Genomic DNA, 18,725 nt, shown 5'->3' with positions numbered 1-18,725 from the left:
TAAAATGCAAAATCAAATTTCATTCATTTTTTAAGCCAATTTATTTACTATTATATTAAAATGTGTGATATATTGCCGTTATATCTAGTGGTGCACCGATCAGGAAATTTGATGCCGATACCAATCAGACCATGAAAAGACAAACACTATTTTTTTTATTTAAAAAATAAATAAATTGTGAAGTGCATTTTGCCACAATTTTGCAAGTTATATGTTGCAGTAACCGTATGTTTATGCCCCACACAGTAAAATTACAGTAACACTTTACAAAAAGGTTACATTTGTTAACATGAACTTCATGTTAGTTACAACATTTACTAATACATTTAAAAAAAATCTAAAGTTGTTTTAGCTAATGCACATTATTGCACTATGAACTAACAATTAACAACTGTATTTTTATGAACTGACATTGATTAATAAATGCTGTAAAAATATATTGTTCATTGTTTGTTCATGATACATAATGCATTAACTAATTCACAAAGCCTTTTTATAAAGTATTACCAAAATTACATTAATTGTGAATTGCTAATATTTATTTGTATTGAAAACAGTTATTAGTAGTTCAGTTGTCATTGTGACATACTGGCAAACAAAAACCATGAGAGCATCACACACAGCAGAGATGCTTTCAAAAATAAGACAAAATTATCAATTTCAAGCTCTAAAACTGCTCTAGTGAGAAATCATTCATATGTATGATTTGTCTACTGTCTTTGGCATCTTGTTATAACACATCATGAATTGATGCACGGTGCCGCTATTGAAGCTTAATCAGTTGCATCTGTTATTAGTGGTATTGTGACCAACATTAATCTGATTTAAATCGGGATCCTCACAGAATAGCGCTGGGATGAGTGACTGATGATGAGATATTGAGAGCACCTGGAGAGTGTGCATGTTTGATTGACACCGAGAGCCCTCATGTTAAAGAGAGTGAAGCTGAAAGTGTTCATGATCTCTCAAACAGTCTCTATCGCTCAACACAATGTCTGATTGTCACGACTCGTGTTACATCACATATACTCTTATGTATTCGCATGTTTGTTTTGTTTTTTAACCCATTTGCAGTCTTTTTATCCTCTCTGTGTTTACAGTGCAGGGAGTCAGAATTACTACTGAATATTGGACGGTTTCTATCGGTGGCCGATCGATCGGTGCACCCCTAGTTATAATGGCCTATCGGCCACCCTGCTCTCTGGATATCAATATTGGCCATTTAAAAAAAAAAACATATCGTCGACCTCTAGTTTTTGTGTCAATAACATTGTTTAGTGTTTGTGTATTTGTACTAGGAAGAGACATGTTAACTGCAGAGCAATAAAGAGAAATATATTTAATAATTAAATGAGTTTTACATTGTTAAATATTCTCCGCATATTCTCTTATATAAAATGGGATCTTTTGCAATGAATGAAGAGACTGCATAAGGAACCAAATTCTTACATTTCAGAATGTGCAGTAGTAATTTTAACTGGCCATAATCTATCTTTTTGTTTTGATTGGACAGGAGCCTCATGGCTGGCTGGTGGATCTTGTGAATCGGGTTAGTTCCTCAAATAAATTTTTCATGTCCATTTATTCACATAATTGCTATTTAACCCCTTTGTGGTGATACAAAACCCTCATCACCTGCCGTTGTTTGTTTTGTAATAATGACCGACTGGCTGTACAATATCCCTTACTTGCCTCTCATTGCCCCAACTGACAAAATCTGTCCTGCGATCAATGTCTCTGTTTGACTCTTGCTTTTATCTGCAGTTTGGAGAAATGGGAGGCTTTACAGCAATTCAATGCAAGCTTAACCAGGACGAGATAGAGATAGGGGTAAGAATGTGCACTCTAATACATGCAATGAACAGACAGAATAAAAACTGTTACTTAACCACTACATCACTTACTAAATGTAAAGGTTTATGTTGGTTTTGAACAGGTTACATATATCCCAATTATAAAGATTATAATTAATTTGCCATCAGATGTAGAGAGACGTGAAGCAATAGAGTGTTTGGAAGAAGAGAAGCAGAATGAGTAAGATGTTGAAGCAGAGAGAGAGAGAGAGAGAGAGAGAGAGAGCGAGAGCGAGAGTTGAACGAGGGCAGATATTCTATTATTGTGCATGTGCTAAAGAGCTCCGGTTGCATTTATCACCATCCCAGAGAGCATCCTACACACAGCAGAGAGTAAGAAAGAGAGAAAATGAGATGACACATTCATTTCTATTGCTGGAAAAACAAAAGACCATTTATTAACACACATACTTGCAGAAATTATTTGAACCACCATTTTCTTGCCAAACACTTACAGGTAGGTAATGGGGTCATCTGAAAAACTTGATTTAGTGGGAAAATGTCAAAGAATTGTACCATACAACCCTAACTCACCAACTACTAATGTTTTATAGATACAGTGTATTCAGAAAGTATTCAGACACCTTCATTTATTTCACATTTTGTTATGTTGCATTCTTAGACTAAAATGCTGCATACCCCATAATGACAAAGCAAAATCTAGATTTCTGATAATTTAGCACATTTATTAAAAAGAAAAAAACTGAAATATCACATTGACATAAGTATTCAGACCCTTTGCTGACACTTGAAAGTCCACTGGTGACAAATTCAATTGATTTGATTTGGAAAGGCACACACCTGCCTAATAAAAAGTCTCTGATGATGCTTATCAGAGCAAAAACCAAGCCATGAGATCAAATGAACTGCCTGCAGAGCTCAGAGACAGGATTGTGTCGAGGCACAGATCTGGGGCAGGATACAAAACATTTCAGCTGCGTTGAAGGTTCCCAAGAGCACAGTGGCCTCCATAATTCTTAAATGGAAGAAGTTGGAACAATTATGACTCTTCCTAGAGCTGACCACCCTGCCAAACTGAGCAATCGGGGGAGAAGGGCCTTGTTCAGAGAGGTGACCAAGAACCCAATGGTCACTTGAGTTGAGCTCCAGAGATCATGTGTGGAGATGGGAGAAACTTGTTGAAGGACAACCATCCATGCAACACTCCACTGATCTGGGCTTTATGGCAGAGTGGCGAGATGGAAGCTTCTTCTCAGTGAAAGGTACGCAAAAATGCACCTAAAGGACTCTCAGACTGTGAGAAACAAGATGAAACGAAGATTGAACTGTTTGACCTCGTTTCCAAGCGTCAAATCTGGAGGAAACCTGCTAATTGCCAACCCGACGGTGAATCATAGTGGTGGTAGCATCATGCTGTTGGGGTGTTTTTCAGTGGCCGGGACTGGGGGACTGGTCAGGGATGAAGGAAAGCTGAATGCAGCAAAATATAGAGATATCCTTAATGAAAACATGGTCCAGAGTGGAAATAAGCACACTGAATTGCACTAATAGAAAAATATATGCGTTGCATTAACAGTTCTTGCATTTTTGGGGGATGAAAATGGTTGCACATTTAGGCAGTGAATATTTCAGTTGTAAACATTTTGCATATCATTTTGTCTCTATTTTTTGCATTTTATTTTGCTTTGCAAATTCGCTTATAAAATTTCAGTCGTCAAAATTTGGTTGGAAATTAAACCTTGTACATCCTGGCATTGCAGGAAAAGCCCTGCTACTAGGCTTCACAACTTGGTGGTGTATAAATAGGGTGTTGATGCAAAATATAGTGGACCGAATAATACATATCAAATAATAAATGTTAAAAAAAAAATCGGAGATTGAAACTGAAATTTGGATGGTGAATATTTACATTTGTATTTATTCATTTGGCAGACACTTTTATCCAAAGAGGAGCATAAGCGAATCATCTTAAGGAGACCGTGGAGACAAGATTATTTTTTTTTGTTTTGTTTTTTTTTTTTTTTTTTTTAAGTGACTGACTAGTTAAATGCTCATGGAAAAGATGTGTTTTTAGCCGTTTTTTTTAAGACAGAGAGTGAGTCAGCTTGACGGATGGAGTTGGGAAGGTTATTCCACCAACATGGTATGATGAAACTGAAAGTCCAAGAACGTGTTTTGGTTCCTCTTTGTGTTGGTACAACAAGGCGACGTTCCTTAGCCGAACGCAGGCTTCTGCAGAAATGATTTTAGGTATGTTGGCGCAGACCCAGTGACTGTTTATTATTACGTTTTTAATGACCACATTTTGTGAATTGTTTTCAATTTAAATATTCACAGATTAAATATACAACTATATGAAATTGCATCCCCCAAAAATGCCAGCACTGTTAATACAATGTGTTTAATATTCAGTTATTGCAATTCAGTGAGCTTTTTGTTTTTCAAAGACATTTGCCATTAATAAACTTCCATAATGCTCCCCCTTAATACAAGTGTGTAAATGCTCCCCCTTGTCTGGGAGCTGTGAAGCCGCATTGTTTTTGGTTCCGCCTGCTTGTCTTTTGAAGGTGGGCATTAGCATGTTGGGGATGTCATGACTGAAAGATAGAGCTGGCGACAGGGAAAAGATGCTTTGATTTAGGATTTGCATATTAATGGCCTTAACACAGGAACAGGAAGTTGGAGGCGATACATACAACCTGCTGTGGCCATGTAAAGACATCTCTGCTCGATGGTCACCAGCTATGTTTTGCTCTAAACCATGTAAGGTTTCTCAGGCTTCAGGAACAATTTAAGTGTCATTAAAGTGAGAAAACAAGAGACTTCACTGACTAGACTGATTCATTCACACTCTCCAATAGAAGAGAAGTCATTTGATGCTGTACAGAGGAGTGATTCATCAGTGCTGTGTGTCTGCTGGCATACAGCACTGACAAGAGAGAGAGACCCCCAGGATGTTGTATAAATGTTGTTTAAATCCCTGACTTTGTAGTAATGGCTAAGTGTTTTTATCAAGTGGCTCTGTGTAGACATTAAGAGGCTGAACTGCACTTATTTCTATGCAGGAAGCAATATTATTTGTCCTTTACATCTAATGATAGACCAATATATCAGCTTGAGCAGTGAATCGATTATTAATCAAACCATTTTGAGATTATTGGCATTGGCTGATAGGTGTCGGCTTCTCCCTGTGTCAGTTCCAAAATTGACCAACAGCCTTATGAAAGAATAATAAAATAAAATTTTTTTTTTTCCCATAAATATTCATTTAAACAATATAATATTTTATGTTGCATTTTAGCAATTTTGTGTACATCACATTTGCTGTCTTTGCATTGTATTCATATTAGCATTAAACGATTTTCATTGACTAGCCGTATCTCAAAAATAGGTTACAGGACTGCTCTGATAAGGTAATGTATAGCAACGCAAATACAATGCTAAATGCAATTTATTAAAATGCCATATAATCGTGCATAATTAGGGTAGAAAAATAAACCGGTTTATCGACTTTTAAAATGGCCAAGAAAACACTTTCCATATCTTCTCTTGTTGACATCAAATGCCACACATGTAATCATATTCTATGTATTTTGGTGTCACTTGGTTGAAGCTAGTCAAATTAGGCAGATGCCAACATGCACAGGTTGCATGACATGCCCTGTTCCTCAAAAAACATGAACAACATTATGAAATGTGAAAGAAAATGTGACCCACAATTCATATAAAAACATGTTTGCATACAAGTCTTTTAAACCACACTTCTGTAGTTATGCATTTACAAAACCAGTTGAAAACCAATGATGTACATCATCAGCCAATGTACGAAAAGAGGTTGTAGTTAAATATTTGTGTGTATGTGTGTTTGCTCAGTGTGTATCTGCTCTGGTTCAGCCGCTCGGTGTGTGCGCAGAATACCTCAACTCCGGCCTTGTGCAGGTGAGTGTTGCCATTATTTATCTATTCTCACCTTATCTGTTACATTTGCTGCCTGTCTGCAATCCATCAGTTTCACCTGGTGTTAATTGCTGAAGCATAAAGGGAAAGTCAGAATCAACATGTTTTATTGGTGTTAAAGATTTAGAACCGTTATTTCTGGAGAAATTGTGCATATTCTTATGTGACCTGCGGTAGTTTAAATGGTGATTGGTTGGTTATGTTGTATTCTGTAGCCCATGCTGGACCCGGTCATACATAAGATGATCACATATGTGCAGAACCTGGAGGAAAAAGACCTGAAAGACAAGGTAAGGCATCTGCACTGCTGTACACATTCATATTTAAACTGGTTTGGGAGAGAGTTTCTCTGCATTAAGCATGTTCACACCAAAACTGAATATTTGAGACTTTTTAGCATCCCTGTGAACCCCAGCACCCAAAGTTTGAAAACATAGTTTGACGTTTTTGTTTTCTAGCATCAAATTTGTCAACTTTTGTGTCATTTATTAGCATTAAACATGTTGTAAACAGGTCCTTACACACTTTTTTCCATGCTTTCCAATCATGAGTGCCTGTACATGCACAAAAAAAATGCTACAATGCAATAATCTTGAAAGGGAACAACACATGTGCTCAGTGAATAATCCCCAAGACAATGGTGCAATGCAAAACCACAGTAATGGGCAAAAATCTGTGCATACCAGCCATTTCTTGCTACAACTGTTAATGACTTTTCTTCAATAATTGAAAACCAATTATATGACCTTACACACTCATCGTATTAAGCATAATCAGTGTAAGATTGTGTATATAAATGCTCTCTTTAGCCAATTTTCCACTATCGGGCCAGGGCTATCAACTGACCAGATGGGTCCAATAGCCTCGGACCTCGAGCGGTGAGACCAAAATCAATATGCGTCTCCACCATCAGGCGAATAGCTCCACAGCGTTGCCCTAAAACCCACCCTTAACCAGCACCCTGGTGCCAACATTACACATTCCCGATCAAGCTCAAGCTGAGGTATCATGTTAACTAGTTATCTAGAGTAGTGCTTCTCAGACAGGCCAAGATTTATTTTTTCAGCATTCAGAAAATATACATTTTTAACCTAGTCTTAAATATTGAGCAACCTACACAATACCATATTTGATGCATAGCAATATTCCTGTAGTTTACACAATCTGCAAGCGTGTTTCTAAAATCAAACGTGCAATATTAACATTTAGAAGTTTTGCAATCCAGTTCAAACAAACAACTATATATATTTAAAAATTTGGAGCTTAGGCATTGCTTAGATGCCCTTTTTTTCATATCAGCTCCCATTAAATCATGCAGCTAGAATCACCCTTAAAAATATGTGATAATGTGCATGTGATCTATGAAAACAGCAGCTGCAGTAAGCTATCTGAGGTTCATTTTACTCTGAATCATGCCCTTACCAGTCGTTAACTTTAAAACTTGTCAAACTAAGTATTTTCCTTCCCTCAAGTCATAGGCGTACTCAGCCATAGGTGACATAGCGGCAGTGTTCGTCACACAGCGCTTCCTTGCGCACAGCTGTCAGACGTGCACTCCATTTCGCTGTCCGTCATCTGAGCAATCTTCCAATGAAATCAAAAACAAAATACAGCCAAATACAACCCAGTGTCTTAGAGTCAAAAGCACTATTTAAGATCATAGACTTTAAGGAATTCTGAGAATGTGTAAAATAAACGGAATGATATCTTTACTCATTCGCATCAGTATTTGCTGTTCTGTTTTCTGCAAGAACTAATGTTGTACAACATTGTAATGTAACAAGAACGTTACCTCCTGCACTGTCGATGTAAAAAAAAAAAAAAAAAAAGGTGGGCTATATTAGAGATATATTACAAGTGTAATCATACATTAGAAATTAATCATGGAAAACATTTAATAAAATCAAATTTTATGTAAATATCCTAGATTTTGCTGCATACCACCTGACGGCACTCTGCATACCACTGGTGTTACACGTACTGCAGTTTGAGAACCACTGGTCTAGAAAATTTAGATCATATCATTTGTAAACATTAGCTAGCTAGCAAGATCTGTAGCTAGAACCGAATTTAACTGCCATGGTGTCCCGAGTCGTCTCTCCACTAACTGCGGGATGATGTCCCAGCACACTGTCAATGATCTCCACGTTCCTTTGAGCAATGCTTTATCCATTGTGCATTTTAACAGATTTGTACTGTACCCTTAATTTTACCTTTTTTTTTCTCCCCGAATCTGTACTGTTGTGCGCTGGATACACAACCTGGCAATTTGGACATTGACCCCACCTCTAAATTCCCAGTTGGCCTTCTTTGGCCCAAGCGTAATTAGCGGGCCATTAGCCCCGAGGAGGCACGATGAAGCCATGGAAGTGACAGTTGGAACTCAACTGGCCCTGGCTTGCACTAGCATGCCCTCATTTTGCCAGATAGTGGAAACGCGGCTAATGACTCTCCTTGGACTCACCATTTCTCTCTGTGTATTTATGTCTTGTTTCTCTCAAAGCGTTTGGTGAGTATTCCAGAGCTCTTGTCAGCCATTAAGCTCCTGTGCATGCGATTCCAGCGGGAGCTGGTTAACGTTGTGGATGACCTTCGGCTGGACATCCTCCTCCGAATGCTCAAAACCCCCCACTTCAGTGCCAAGATGAACTCCCTTAAAGAGGTTTAACCTTCTTTCCACAATTTAAGCAGTGGAGCTTAAATGTCTTGTTTCTTTATTCCCTTATGTTGACTGATCTGTGCTCTGTTAGGTCACTAAACTCATTGAGGAAAGTACAGTTTCCAAGACTGTGAAGAACGCCATTGACACAGACAGACTCCTGGACTGGCTGGTAGAAAACTCAGTCCTCTCAATAGCTTTGGAAGGTAAGACGATCCCTTGTCCAGTTCAACATATGCACAGTTCAACTGATATTGATCCCAGTGCTTATTATTCTTATTTCCTTGACCTCCTTACCTTAAGAGGGAAATATCATGGAAAAGAAGGATTTTATTGCTTTTTAATGACCACTATAAAGGTTATTAACATATAGGAGTCTTAAAAGTATAGTATCAAAAGCCTCATTCACACACTCTTTTGAGCGGGGCATGAGCAACGCAGTCCTGTTGGGCTTTCCGTGGGCTTTACAGTGGCTGTCTCTTCAGTGAGACAGATCTGCCACTGTGTGCAAAAAGAAAGTTATATCTAGGTTCCTACAGCAAATATGATCTTTCATAAGGTCATAAATTATAATTTTTTATATCGTTGTGGAATTGCAAATCCGAATAATGTAAGTTGTTGCTTCAACGACAATGCCGTTCAGGGTGAGCACTGTCACAAAAAATAGGCTCAATGCCGAAACTATCTGCTTACTGGCGCATCGGGCATGCTACACTTTGTGGCAATATAAAGGCTGTGATCTCTCAATACGGGTGCCGATATTAAAAACACCCTTCTCACGGCCTCCTTATTCCCTGCTCAATCTAAAACATTACAGTTATTTAATAATTATTTATTTTTGGTCAAATACAGTGCTGGAAACAGCGATATGAATGGATTGATGGAAACTTTTATTCAGTTCAACAGCACTTTTGCTTGTGAGATATTACTTAATGTAATTAAAATTGTATTTAATAATTAGGGGCCAAGCATTGAAGGTGCTATGGCACCTATTGTATCCCTTTATATTATTAGGGGCCAAGCACTGAGGACCATGGTCTGAGGGCACATGCCGTGTTTTGTGACAATGCCACACATGGGTAAAGAATTATGAAAAATAGCTTTTTTACCTGTAACTTTTAAACTATATGTCCTAAAACGGTGTCTGTGAATTCCTTAGGTCATACGGACTTCAACGATACAATTTTTTCCCATATCGTCCATACTGCCTCTCCAACATATTGACATTTAAAAAAAAAATTATATTTTTTTAAATACTGTACATTGTCGGATTTCAAATAAAATTGGTATGCATAATCAACATCATGTCCTGATGATACTTGAGCAGTTTGGAGACAGCGCCACCTATAGTTCAAAGGATAACCCACACTTTGCCACTCAATGTGCATGTCAACTGAGTGGCTTAGTGTGGTTATAGCATTGATTTATAGTTTGCTATGTTGTGGATTCGATTCCCAGGTGGACCAGTGTTCGAGTTGATGTTATATTGTACCTGAGATCTTTGTATTGTATACTGAATAGTTGCAGGGCTTATTACAAATAATTTCTGTTTGCAGGTTTTGGCTAAATGTTGTTCTGATATACAGTATATGGGAGTGATATCTTTTGAATGGTTTGAGAAGTTCGGAGAGAGCGTCACATGTAGTTCAAAAGAACATGTCTGTTTAGCATGGTTATCATGCTAGACCGAGGGAAGCTTGTATCTTTTAAGCAAAGAGTTACGTTGAGCAAATAATTGGTTTTTGGTCAACCGGTTAGTCATTCTGTCAAGTTCTGGGCCATGTGTAGTGTTTTCATAACAATCAAAGATTTTGTGATTGATTGAAGATTTGATTGCTGGCTTAATGTAATAAACATATGAATCCATGAGATAGGAGACCATGCTACTTAATCTGTTATGACGAGTAATATACAGTAGTTAGATTTTAGGCCTAATCGATGAATTAAGAATGTAGATATAAGCATGAAGTTATACAACCCAAACAAGACCAACACTGATTGATACACAAAGCACAGAAAGAAAATACCTGTACAGTCCAGAAATGAGAAATATAACAGATGTGTTATGAGGATGATATGAAGTAGACAGTTTTAAATCAACAGCTCTGAAAATAATAATGGCTATAGTGATTTTGCTTCTTTTCATATCTAATGGCATTAGCATTTCGAGTTAATAAGAGAAATGCCCTTTTTTTACCGTGGGAACAATAATTGCGCACTGTCCATTTCGAGTGTGCAGTGTGGAGAGAGATGGATTTACAGTCCAATTAATTAATGAAATGTTGCGCAAGATGTGCAATCTCGATCCAAAATTTTTTGCAATTTTCTACACATTGGTAATTGATGCTGCTAAGACACTTGGTAAAGACCAAGGACAGTTCTAGGAGAGCATGCTCAAGTTCTGCGTGCTCTTGTGCGGTCACGCAACTGTGACGGAGCACCCAGTATATTATGTGCTCACGTGTATTTACAAGCTAAATATAAACGTGCTCGGTTAGAATGTTTGGTTCGCTTTTTTTTTTTTTGTGCTCTTGCTTGTTGTCTGCTTGCACTAATTTTATAAATGCAGCACTGGCCCGATCAGGAAAGTGTAAGTCCTAGCAGCTGTCCCGAATCTCTCTCACACTGGCCCTGGGCCATTGGGCAGTCCTTATTGTCGAGCCCTGCAGTGGATCAGCAACAGGTTTCACACGTTCACTTTGAGGCATGCAGCACATGCGGACTGTACATTTATTGAATTGAATCTCAGCCTTTTATTGTTTATTAATCACTCTAGGACATATTATGATTTTAATTAAAATAATTTTGCATTTATTTTATATAAATTACTTGACACTCCGCATTTCATTATTAATTCCATTTTATGTTTTGATTCTGCAATTCCATCCATGTTTTCCACATTAAAGAAATCATACGGCCCTACTAAGGCAGCATAGAAACTTCCTTATGTGGATGCACGCACTCTTGTACTGAGTGAGCATCTATGTGCTTATTAGCCAGAATCTCAAACTGTCGCTTTGTGCTTGAAGTGATTGCCTTTCACCTCTCCCACTCATTTGTGTCATCTCTTTACTAAATTCTCTTTTTTGACACTGCCTCATTGTCTTTCCTTTGTTCCATTTGCATGTTTCTTGTCACTTTCTCTCTCTTCTCACCCCTCACTTTCTCTTTTGCTCCTTTCCATTTTAAGGTCTTTTTTTTTTCTCATTGCAAATTTTCTCTTTTTGCTGTTTTTTTTTTTTTTAACCCTCTTTTTTAAAAAAACACAATATGCCTCTTTGACGACTTTCTCTTTCCTCACTTTCTCTCTTAATTCCTGTTTCTCTCTTCCTGTGCTTGTAGGAAACATTGACCAGGCTCAGTACTGTGACCGAATTAAGGGAATCATTGAACTGTTGGGCAGTAAGCTCTCATTGGATGAACTCTCCAAAATATGGAAAATACAGGTGAGCTCTGTTTTTCTAGATATTCATCAGATCATTGTTCCCTTTTAACTTCAACCCAGAAAGCAGACGTACATCTCCGAGATATCTATTTTAGATATTTTCATCTGGAAAGCATCACAATCTAATTATCTAAATATCTTAAGTTCAGATTTACAAACACTCTAAATCATAAATATCTCAAAGACATTTGCTGAATGTCTCATTGCCATACTTATTGACATACAGTACATCTTGTAGATGTATTGCAGATGAGTAAACAATGTTAAAAGTCTTCCAGATGTAAACACACACCTCAAATAGACATCTAACTGATGTAAGTGTATCAGGGAAGCTACACACTTCTGATATTGCTTCATCACAATCCCGGTGTGGAGCTGAAGCTGTTTAAAGTTCATAGCAGCACGAAAGAGATTTGCTAGCCCACAGAAGACACTAATTCTTGTTTTCCTGTCATCTTAACAAATCTTCTTGGATATGTGTTTCTTGGATAATCTCAAGAAAAAAAAAGATAATTTACAAGTATTAACCCTTTAAAGTTGGATTTTAAGCCCGCTGAAAAAAATTATCAAAATGTTAATAACTACAGTCTTCACCAACACAAAATATTGTTTTAAAGCTAAGAAGCAGTACTTTGCAATGCACGTAGGCATTATGACCAAAACTGAACAAGTGCTTTGAAATTTGCAGACAAATCCGAAGTGTTCCATTTTGATAATTTATTAACAATTTTGCACTATATAATCGGTAATCGGTAAAAACATCTGAGAAACTGATCAAATAGCCATATGTCCTTGAAAAGCTCTCAAAGATTAAAATATAACAAGCCTATTTGTTTTACTCGCAGACAAAAATATAGTGAGTAATAACTAATTACATGTCTTAGTCAAACATGTTACATGTAAACTGGTATTGCTTATAAGTCATTTTGGTATTTTGCTGATAACTTCACAAAAAATAAACAGAACATAAAATATATACAGTTACTTGGAGGGAATTCCAGTTAAAATGAGCCCACACACAATGTAATCAGATGTATAGATCATAGGGTTGCACGGTATACGGTACTAACAAAATATCCCGATTCCAAAAATAAAATGTAAATGGTACAATATCGTCTTGTTAATTTTGGTACCATGTTAAAGTATGCTGCCATTAGCTAAATGTAATGTAATGTGAGATTTTTGAGAAATGTGAGAAATCAAAGACCATTTGAAAATAATAATAAAAAAGCCTCTGTATGGCCAAGTGTGATCATTAAACAGCAGAAGGATGTCATTTAATTAAATAATATAGTCACATCCGCTGTGCGCCACCGTATAAGGGGCACCTCTCTGCTCTGTCATCTCCTTCACACGCACACAGGCACTCGTTTGAGCACACAAACGTAAACGCAACACAAACTACTAATGCTTGATTTTTATGCAGTTTGTCCAATAGTATCGACCTGCAGAGCCAAAGATCAGTGGGTTTAGTGTTTAAACGGCTGTGAACTCTCAAATGAACTCTTTCACCAATGCAGCTCTGAGATTTCAGCTCACAAGTCGCGGGAAGCTTGATATAACAAATGCTTTACATACAGGAGGAATTTCAAAGATATTTCAAAATAAAAGTCCCCCCTGAAGAGAGAGCTCTATTCAACCGATTACGAAATTTAAGACATTATGACAGAAAATATTACTATTGTGCATCTTTTTCTTTTTACCAAAATTAATTATATATTATTATTGTTAAGCATTATATTTTCATTTGATTTTAATTGATTAAAATATTTTCATTGATTAATTTAAACACAATTCGAACATTTAATTAAAACATTTAATATGGAATGTTACCTATAGATAAAAATTATGACTTTTCTATAAGACTTTGTGCAGTACTTTTTTGTCAATAATTTTCTGTGTCATTTAATCAAAATCTTGAGTTAGTATCGATACCTAGGTACCAGGGCTGGTATCGTACCAAAGCCAAAATTTTGGTATCAGAGCAACCCTAATAGATCATTAGATAATCAACACGAAGCACAATATGCACAAACCGTATAATGCTAAAAACACATTCGCTTTCCTCGGAAATGAATGTAGTATGTTGTCCATTGCAATTGAATGCTAAACCAATCATATTAGGATTCAGATTGCTGCAACTAGAGGTGGAAGTTATATAAATATGGGAAGAGAGGATCATCCACTCATAATTACATACATTATGGCCACCAAATGTCACCAAGTACATGACATAGATTCAATGATGACTCAAATGACACAGTATGGAACTCTATGAGATCTCATTTCTCATGCCTGCATGCTTTGGAAGGAGAGCATACCTTTTAGTTATTGTTGTATTTACATGTGTAATTGGTTTATATATACAATTATTATGTTTTATTTGTTTGGAGAGGTTTTTGGACACTTGGAAACGTTTTTGGACACTAAGATAAATTAGTTTTGTAAATTCTAACTTTTGATTGCCTTGTTGCATCAACACAATATTTCACTCCATTACAGGTGATATGATTGGGAACAAAACAAAAGTCTTTCGGAGCTACCTTATTTACACCCTGAGATATATAATGACAAACCAGAAAAAAGAAATTTTTTGGCTCAAGTTTTTTGGGATTAAAAATTAAAGGCTTAAAAATAAAATTCTTAGTCTGAGAATCTCATAATTTATCAATAAATAATTTTAAAGTTTTCTTTAAAATAATACCAAACAATTGACCCTCTTTGGTGGTGTTGTTGTTGTTGTTTTTGTTGTTGTTGTTGTTGTTATTGTTGTTAAGCCTTTAACTTTTGTCATGCCTCTGAAAAAGGAAATTTTTAAAATCATCTTCAGAACTTAAAGGGTTAAACACTAAAGCCACACTTAATGCATGCATGTGATTGTATTGGTTACAAAATATTAAACCAAGTGGAATTTATTAAAAATATTTCAAGAAAAATATTTAACAAAAAAAAGGTTTGCTATAACATTTTTAAGCAATCGATTTACTGTTAAAATATTAGACAAAATTGTATTTGGACACTTTCTGGTTGTCAAACATTACTTGAACACCACCATGGATAGGACACCTGTGTGAAGTTAAGGGATACTGACTTAGTACATCGACTAAAAATTACTTTGAGATCAATAAGTTGAAAGTAATTGCAAGCATGACTCAAAGTTATTTAGTTACCGTTTTGTATCTAATGCAGTGCCATTCATACATTCAGTCTCCAAAAGTGGCAAATACTATTTGGGGCCATTGTATTTATATTATTTTTATTTTTTCTAGAATTTGGGTATATACAGTATGTGTGTCCTCTAACTCTATGTGTGCTGTTTTTAATCCAGGCTGGTCAGTCGTCCACTGTGATTGAAAACATCCACACAATCATCGCAGCCGCTGCCGTCAAGTTCAACTTCGACCAGCTCAGCCACCTCTTTGTCCTCATACAGAGAGTAAGATCACTGCAGTGTTGTTTATGTTCACCTTTGGAGTCTTTAATCTCTTTGAGCTCTGTTCTGTGACAGTGTTGTTTGTGTTTTTAGAGCTGGGAGGTGGAGAATGATCGCGTGAGACAGAAGCTTCTCAGTCTGATTGGACGGATCGGCAGGGAGGCTCGCTCCGAGGCGACCACCGGAAAGGTACTTGTCTATTTCCGTCACTTTTTGTGTAGCAACTGAAAGTTGTACTTTACACCAGCTTGCATTTGCCTAGCTGCTACTAAACTGCATTTCTAAAATGTGACAACCTTATGTGCATTTCTTATATAGTTTCATAGCCATACTGAAAACTGACTCAGTAAGTTAAATTATTATTGTTCAGACCTTTCCTGAGAAGGAAATGTAGAGACCGGACTTCTTGGTACTTTAAATATCCTTGCACTAGTCAATACTTGGTAAACTAACTGACCATCTCTTTATGAACACTAAAAATGTATGAATGGGGTGAAAATGTATCTGTGTGGTTTGTGTTGTCTGTTTGTCAGGTGTTGGAGGTTTTGTGGGAGTTGGCCCATCTCCCCACGCTGCCCACCACTCTAGTGCAACAGGCTCTGGAGGAGCATCTCACCATCCTTAGCGATGCATATGCAGTCAAAGAAACCATTAAGAAGAACTACATCATTAAATGCATTGAGGACATCAAGAAGGTGAGTTCATACCATTGCTCGAATAATACCCCAAACTCTACCCCTCCTGAGGGTGCAGTACCCTATGGCATGAGCATTTTGAAAGATTTTAACTTTGTAAAGGAGCAACGATTTTGAATGTCTAATCTGTTCTTATATTTTTATTTTTTGTATTTTTTTTGCTTTTATGAATGAACTGCGAAAAATAAGTTTTTTTTCTGTCTTGTCTTACAGTAAAAATATCTAAGCAGCAAAGTTGTGTAACATAATACTCAGTTTAGCTTCTCAAATTAAATGTTTTTTTTTTTTATGTATTTAGAGAAAATATCTTGAATTGTGTTTGAATAGTGTAAACCACTTACTTTTTGTAAATATTTAAAACAGGTTTTAACCTCCTGAAGCCCGAGCGTGACTGCTGTGTGCATTTTCCGTTTCCCTTTTTGTTTTGTAACTAGAAGCACCTAATAAAAAATAAAAGATAAATAAGCACATTTAAAATATATATATTTTTTTTTATGGCAGCATATTTGGACAGTGGGAATAAGTTGTGAAATTTTATAAGATATAGAAAGAGTTTTTTTTTTTTTTTTTTTAATAATCAAATTGTTTCCAGTAGTTTTGGTTATTCAAGTTTTTGAGATGTTACAGACATTACATCAGAAATTAACATCATTAATTCTGATTCAAAGTACTGGCAAGCATCATCCAATCATTGCTAACAATGTTAAAATTATATTTTACATTATATATTCTGAATTTATGTACTGATTACCTTTGTCCCATGTCTGCCAAACATGTTGAGTGGTCCAAACATCATCTGCTGCCTGAAACTGAACTTTTGATCAGATTTTAGGAGAGAATGCACTTAGCTGCAGGATGCTCACTTGCTTCCTGTTTAGTGAATGACTTAACCTCCTGTGTGCTTTCTGTCTGCACTGGTCTCAGAACAGTTTAAAAATGCTCCTTATTTACATCCTAACTCCATATAAAGCCTCTGAAAGCAAAAATGTTCAGCTTTTGGATGAACCCATTGATTCTCAATGTGATGTAAATAAAGGATTGCTCAGGAAAACATGCATTTAACTACACATTAGTTAACATTATGTTTAGAAGTGTGGCGCTTAGCAATAAATTGCTAAAAATGGCATATCTGATGAAACTAGAGACTGTAATATTTTGACTCAAACAGGTTTCAGTGTAAAAACTTGATTAGCTTTCTTAACCGACGTAGTTTTGACAAACTGTGGTCGGCGCCATGTTGTTTTGTCACATGACTCCATACGTCGAAAGTTTATAACATTAATGATAGCCCAGAGTTCCCTGAACTTAGATTAGTCAGTATAAATTCATTTAAATTATAAGTTGTGTATAGCGAAGCCAAAATACAGCATCCACACGTGTACGCTGGGTTTAGGATGTTTGGATATTATTACAGAAAAAACAATAGAGGTCCCACATACTGCTATAGTTTGCAAGTAATATTTAGTATTTATTTTCAGTTTCAGGCATTTACTTGTTTATTTGGATAGATATTTTAATGGAAAACAAGACAAAAATACTAATTATGAAATTGATTATTAAATATGTATTATTTATTTATTTAATTATGAAAAGTCATTTCTGGCTTGTTTCTGGTTGTTTGAGTTGGAGTAAGATTCTCAAACTTTTATTCCACCCCTCTGCTTTGCACTCTATATACTGAAGATTATGGAAAGTAATACACAAAATACACACTCGCATAGAAACACAATTACACACATTTTCTCTCAATCTAGAATCTGTGCAGTGGGCTATTTTGAGAGCTGATCTCAGAGTTTAAAGTTGCTGTTCTGTCTCTTGCAGTAAAAATACATTTTTGCACTCTAATTTCAGTTTACTTCACCTCAAACACACACATTTGGTCAATCTTTGTGCTTCCACCTCTGGTGTGATTTGGGTGCCATTTACCTGCTGTCTCTACACTGTCTTAAATTCTTACTTGCACTCACTGAATACAAATTGAAGTTTATTTCTTTAGATACAAATACAGAAGGATTCAAAGTCTCCCAGAGAGACACAGGTCTCTTTTCTTACTGGCTCCTGGGGCAAGAAGAAACCAAGCTTATTAGCACGTTCTAAAGTAAGAGAAGACCCAACACTGACCAATCGTAACTCAATCTCACAAGAACAGAATATGATTTGCAAACTGATGATTGCCAATTGGTTTATGGTGTAGGACTGTAAAGATCCAAGATATATGTGATTTACAAAGGGCACTTCTAGGGTTTGCTGTCTTGACTGTTGGCTTCAATCTGTTATTGAACGATTTGAAACTTTGGGAAATCAGAGACTAACCAAAGTCTGGGTGGATGGATGGAGATTCCAAGGCATAAATTCACAGTGTGTGATATGGTTGATGTTATTAATGGGTTAGTTCACCCCAAAAAAAAAATTCTATCATCATTTGGGCTGTTAAGCTTCAAAAATGACATAAAAGTACTGTAACAGTAGTGCCTTTGGTCATGACATTGTGCACTCGTTTGAAGCCACACTATAGCTTTTTGTTAGGAACAGGCCACGATTTAAGTTATTCTCAGAATTTTCATTTTTGGAGTGAACTATCCTTTGATGCTCCATCGCTGCATCGTTTACTCATTGTATGTGTGTTGTAGTCATCTCAGCAGAGTAATCCTCAAACGGTGTGGGTGGTTCCAGCCTTAAGACAACTTCACGAGATCACACGGTCCTTTATCAAACAGACCTA

General features: G+C 36.5%; 1 protein-coding gene across 2 annotated transcripts in view; it reads left to right on the top strand.

The window, feature by feature from the left end:
• The window catches only part of LOC127622294 (ubiquitin carboxyl-terminal hydrolase 24-like), a 91,745-nt gene that overhangs the window by 25,850 nt on the left and 47,170 nt on the right, over positions 1-18,725 (top strand). Inside the window, exons 6-17 of one of the 2 annotated variants that reach the window (XM_052096358.1) lie at positions 1,514-1,549; positions 1,765-1,830; positions 5,688-5,753; positions 5,987-6,061; positions 8,275-8,433; positions 8,522-8,636; positions 11,773-11,876; positions 15,204-15,311; positions 15,402-15,497; positions 15,842-16,003; positions 18,000-18,101; positions 18,634-18,725. The exon at positions 18,634-18,725 is cut by the window's right edge and continues 16 nt beyond it. In XM_052096358.1, coding sequence (XP_051952318.1) covers positions 1,514-1,549; positions 1,765-1,830; positions 5,688-5,753; positions 5,987-6,061; positions 8,275-8,433; positions 8,522-8,636; positions 11,773-11,876; positions 15,204-15,311; positions 15,402-15,497; positions 15,842-16,003; positions 18,000-18,101; positions 18,634-18,725 — 1,181 coding nt within the window. The remainder of the gene's footprint in view (positions 1-1,513; positions 1,550-1,764; positions 1,831-5,687; positions 5,754-5,986; positions 6,062-8,274; positions 8,434-8,521; positions 8,637-11,772; positions 11,877-15,203; positions 15,312-15,401; positions 15,498-15,841; positions 16,004-17,999; positions 18,102-18,633) is intronic. The other variant, XM_052096356.1, reaches the window with a different exon arrangement.

The sequence above is a fragment of the Xyrauchen texanus genome, chromosome 28, assembly GCF_025860055.1.
Source record: "Xyrauchen texanus isolate HMW12.3.18 chromosome 28, RBS_HiC_50CHRs, whole genome shotgun sequence".
Classification (NCBI taxonomy): Eukaryota; Metazoa; Chordata; class Actinopteri; order Cypriniformes; family Catostomidae; genus Xyrauchen; species Xyrauchen texanus.
Note: the sequence above shows the minus strand (reverse complement) of the source record. Positions and strands in the feature narration are given on the sequence as shown.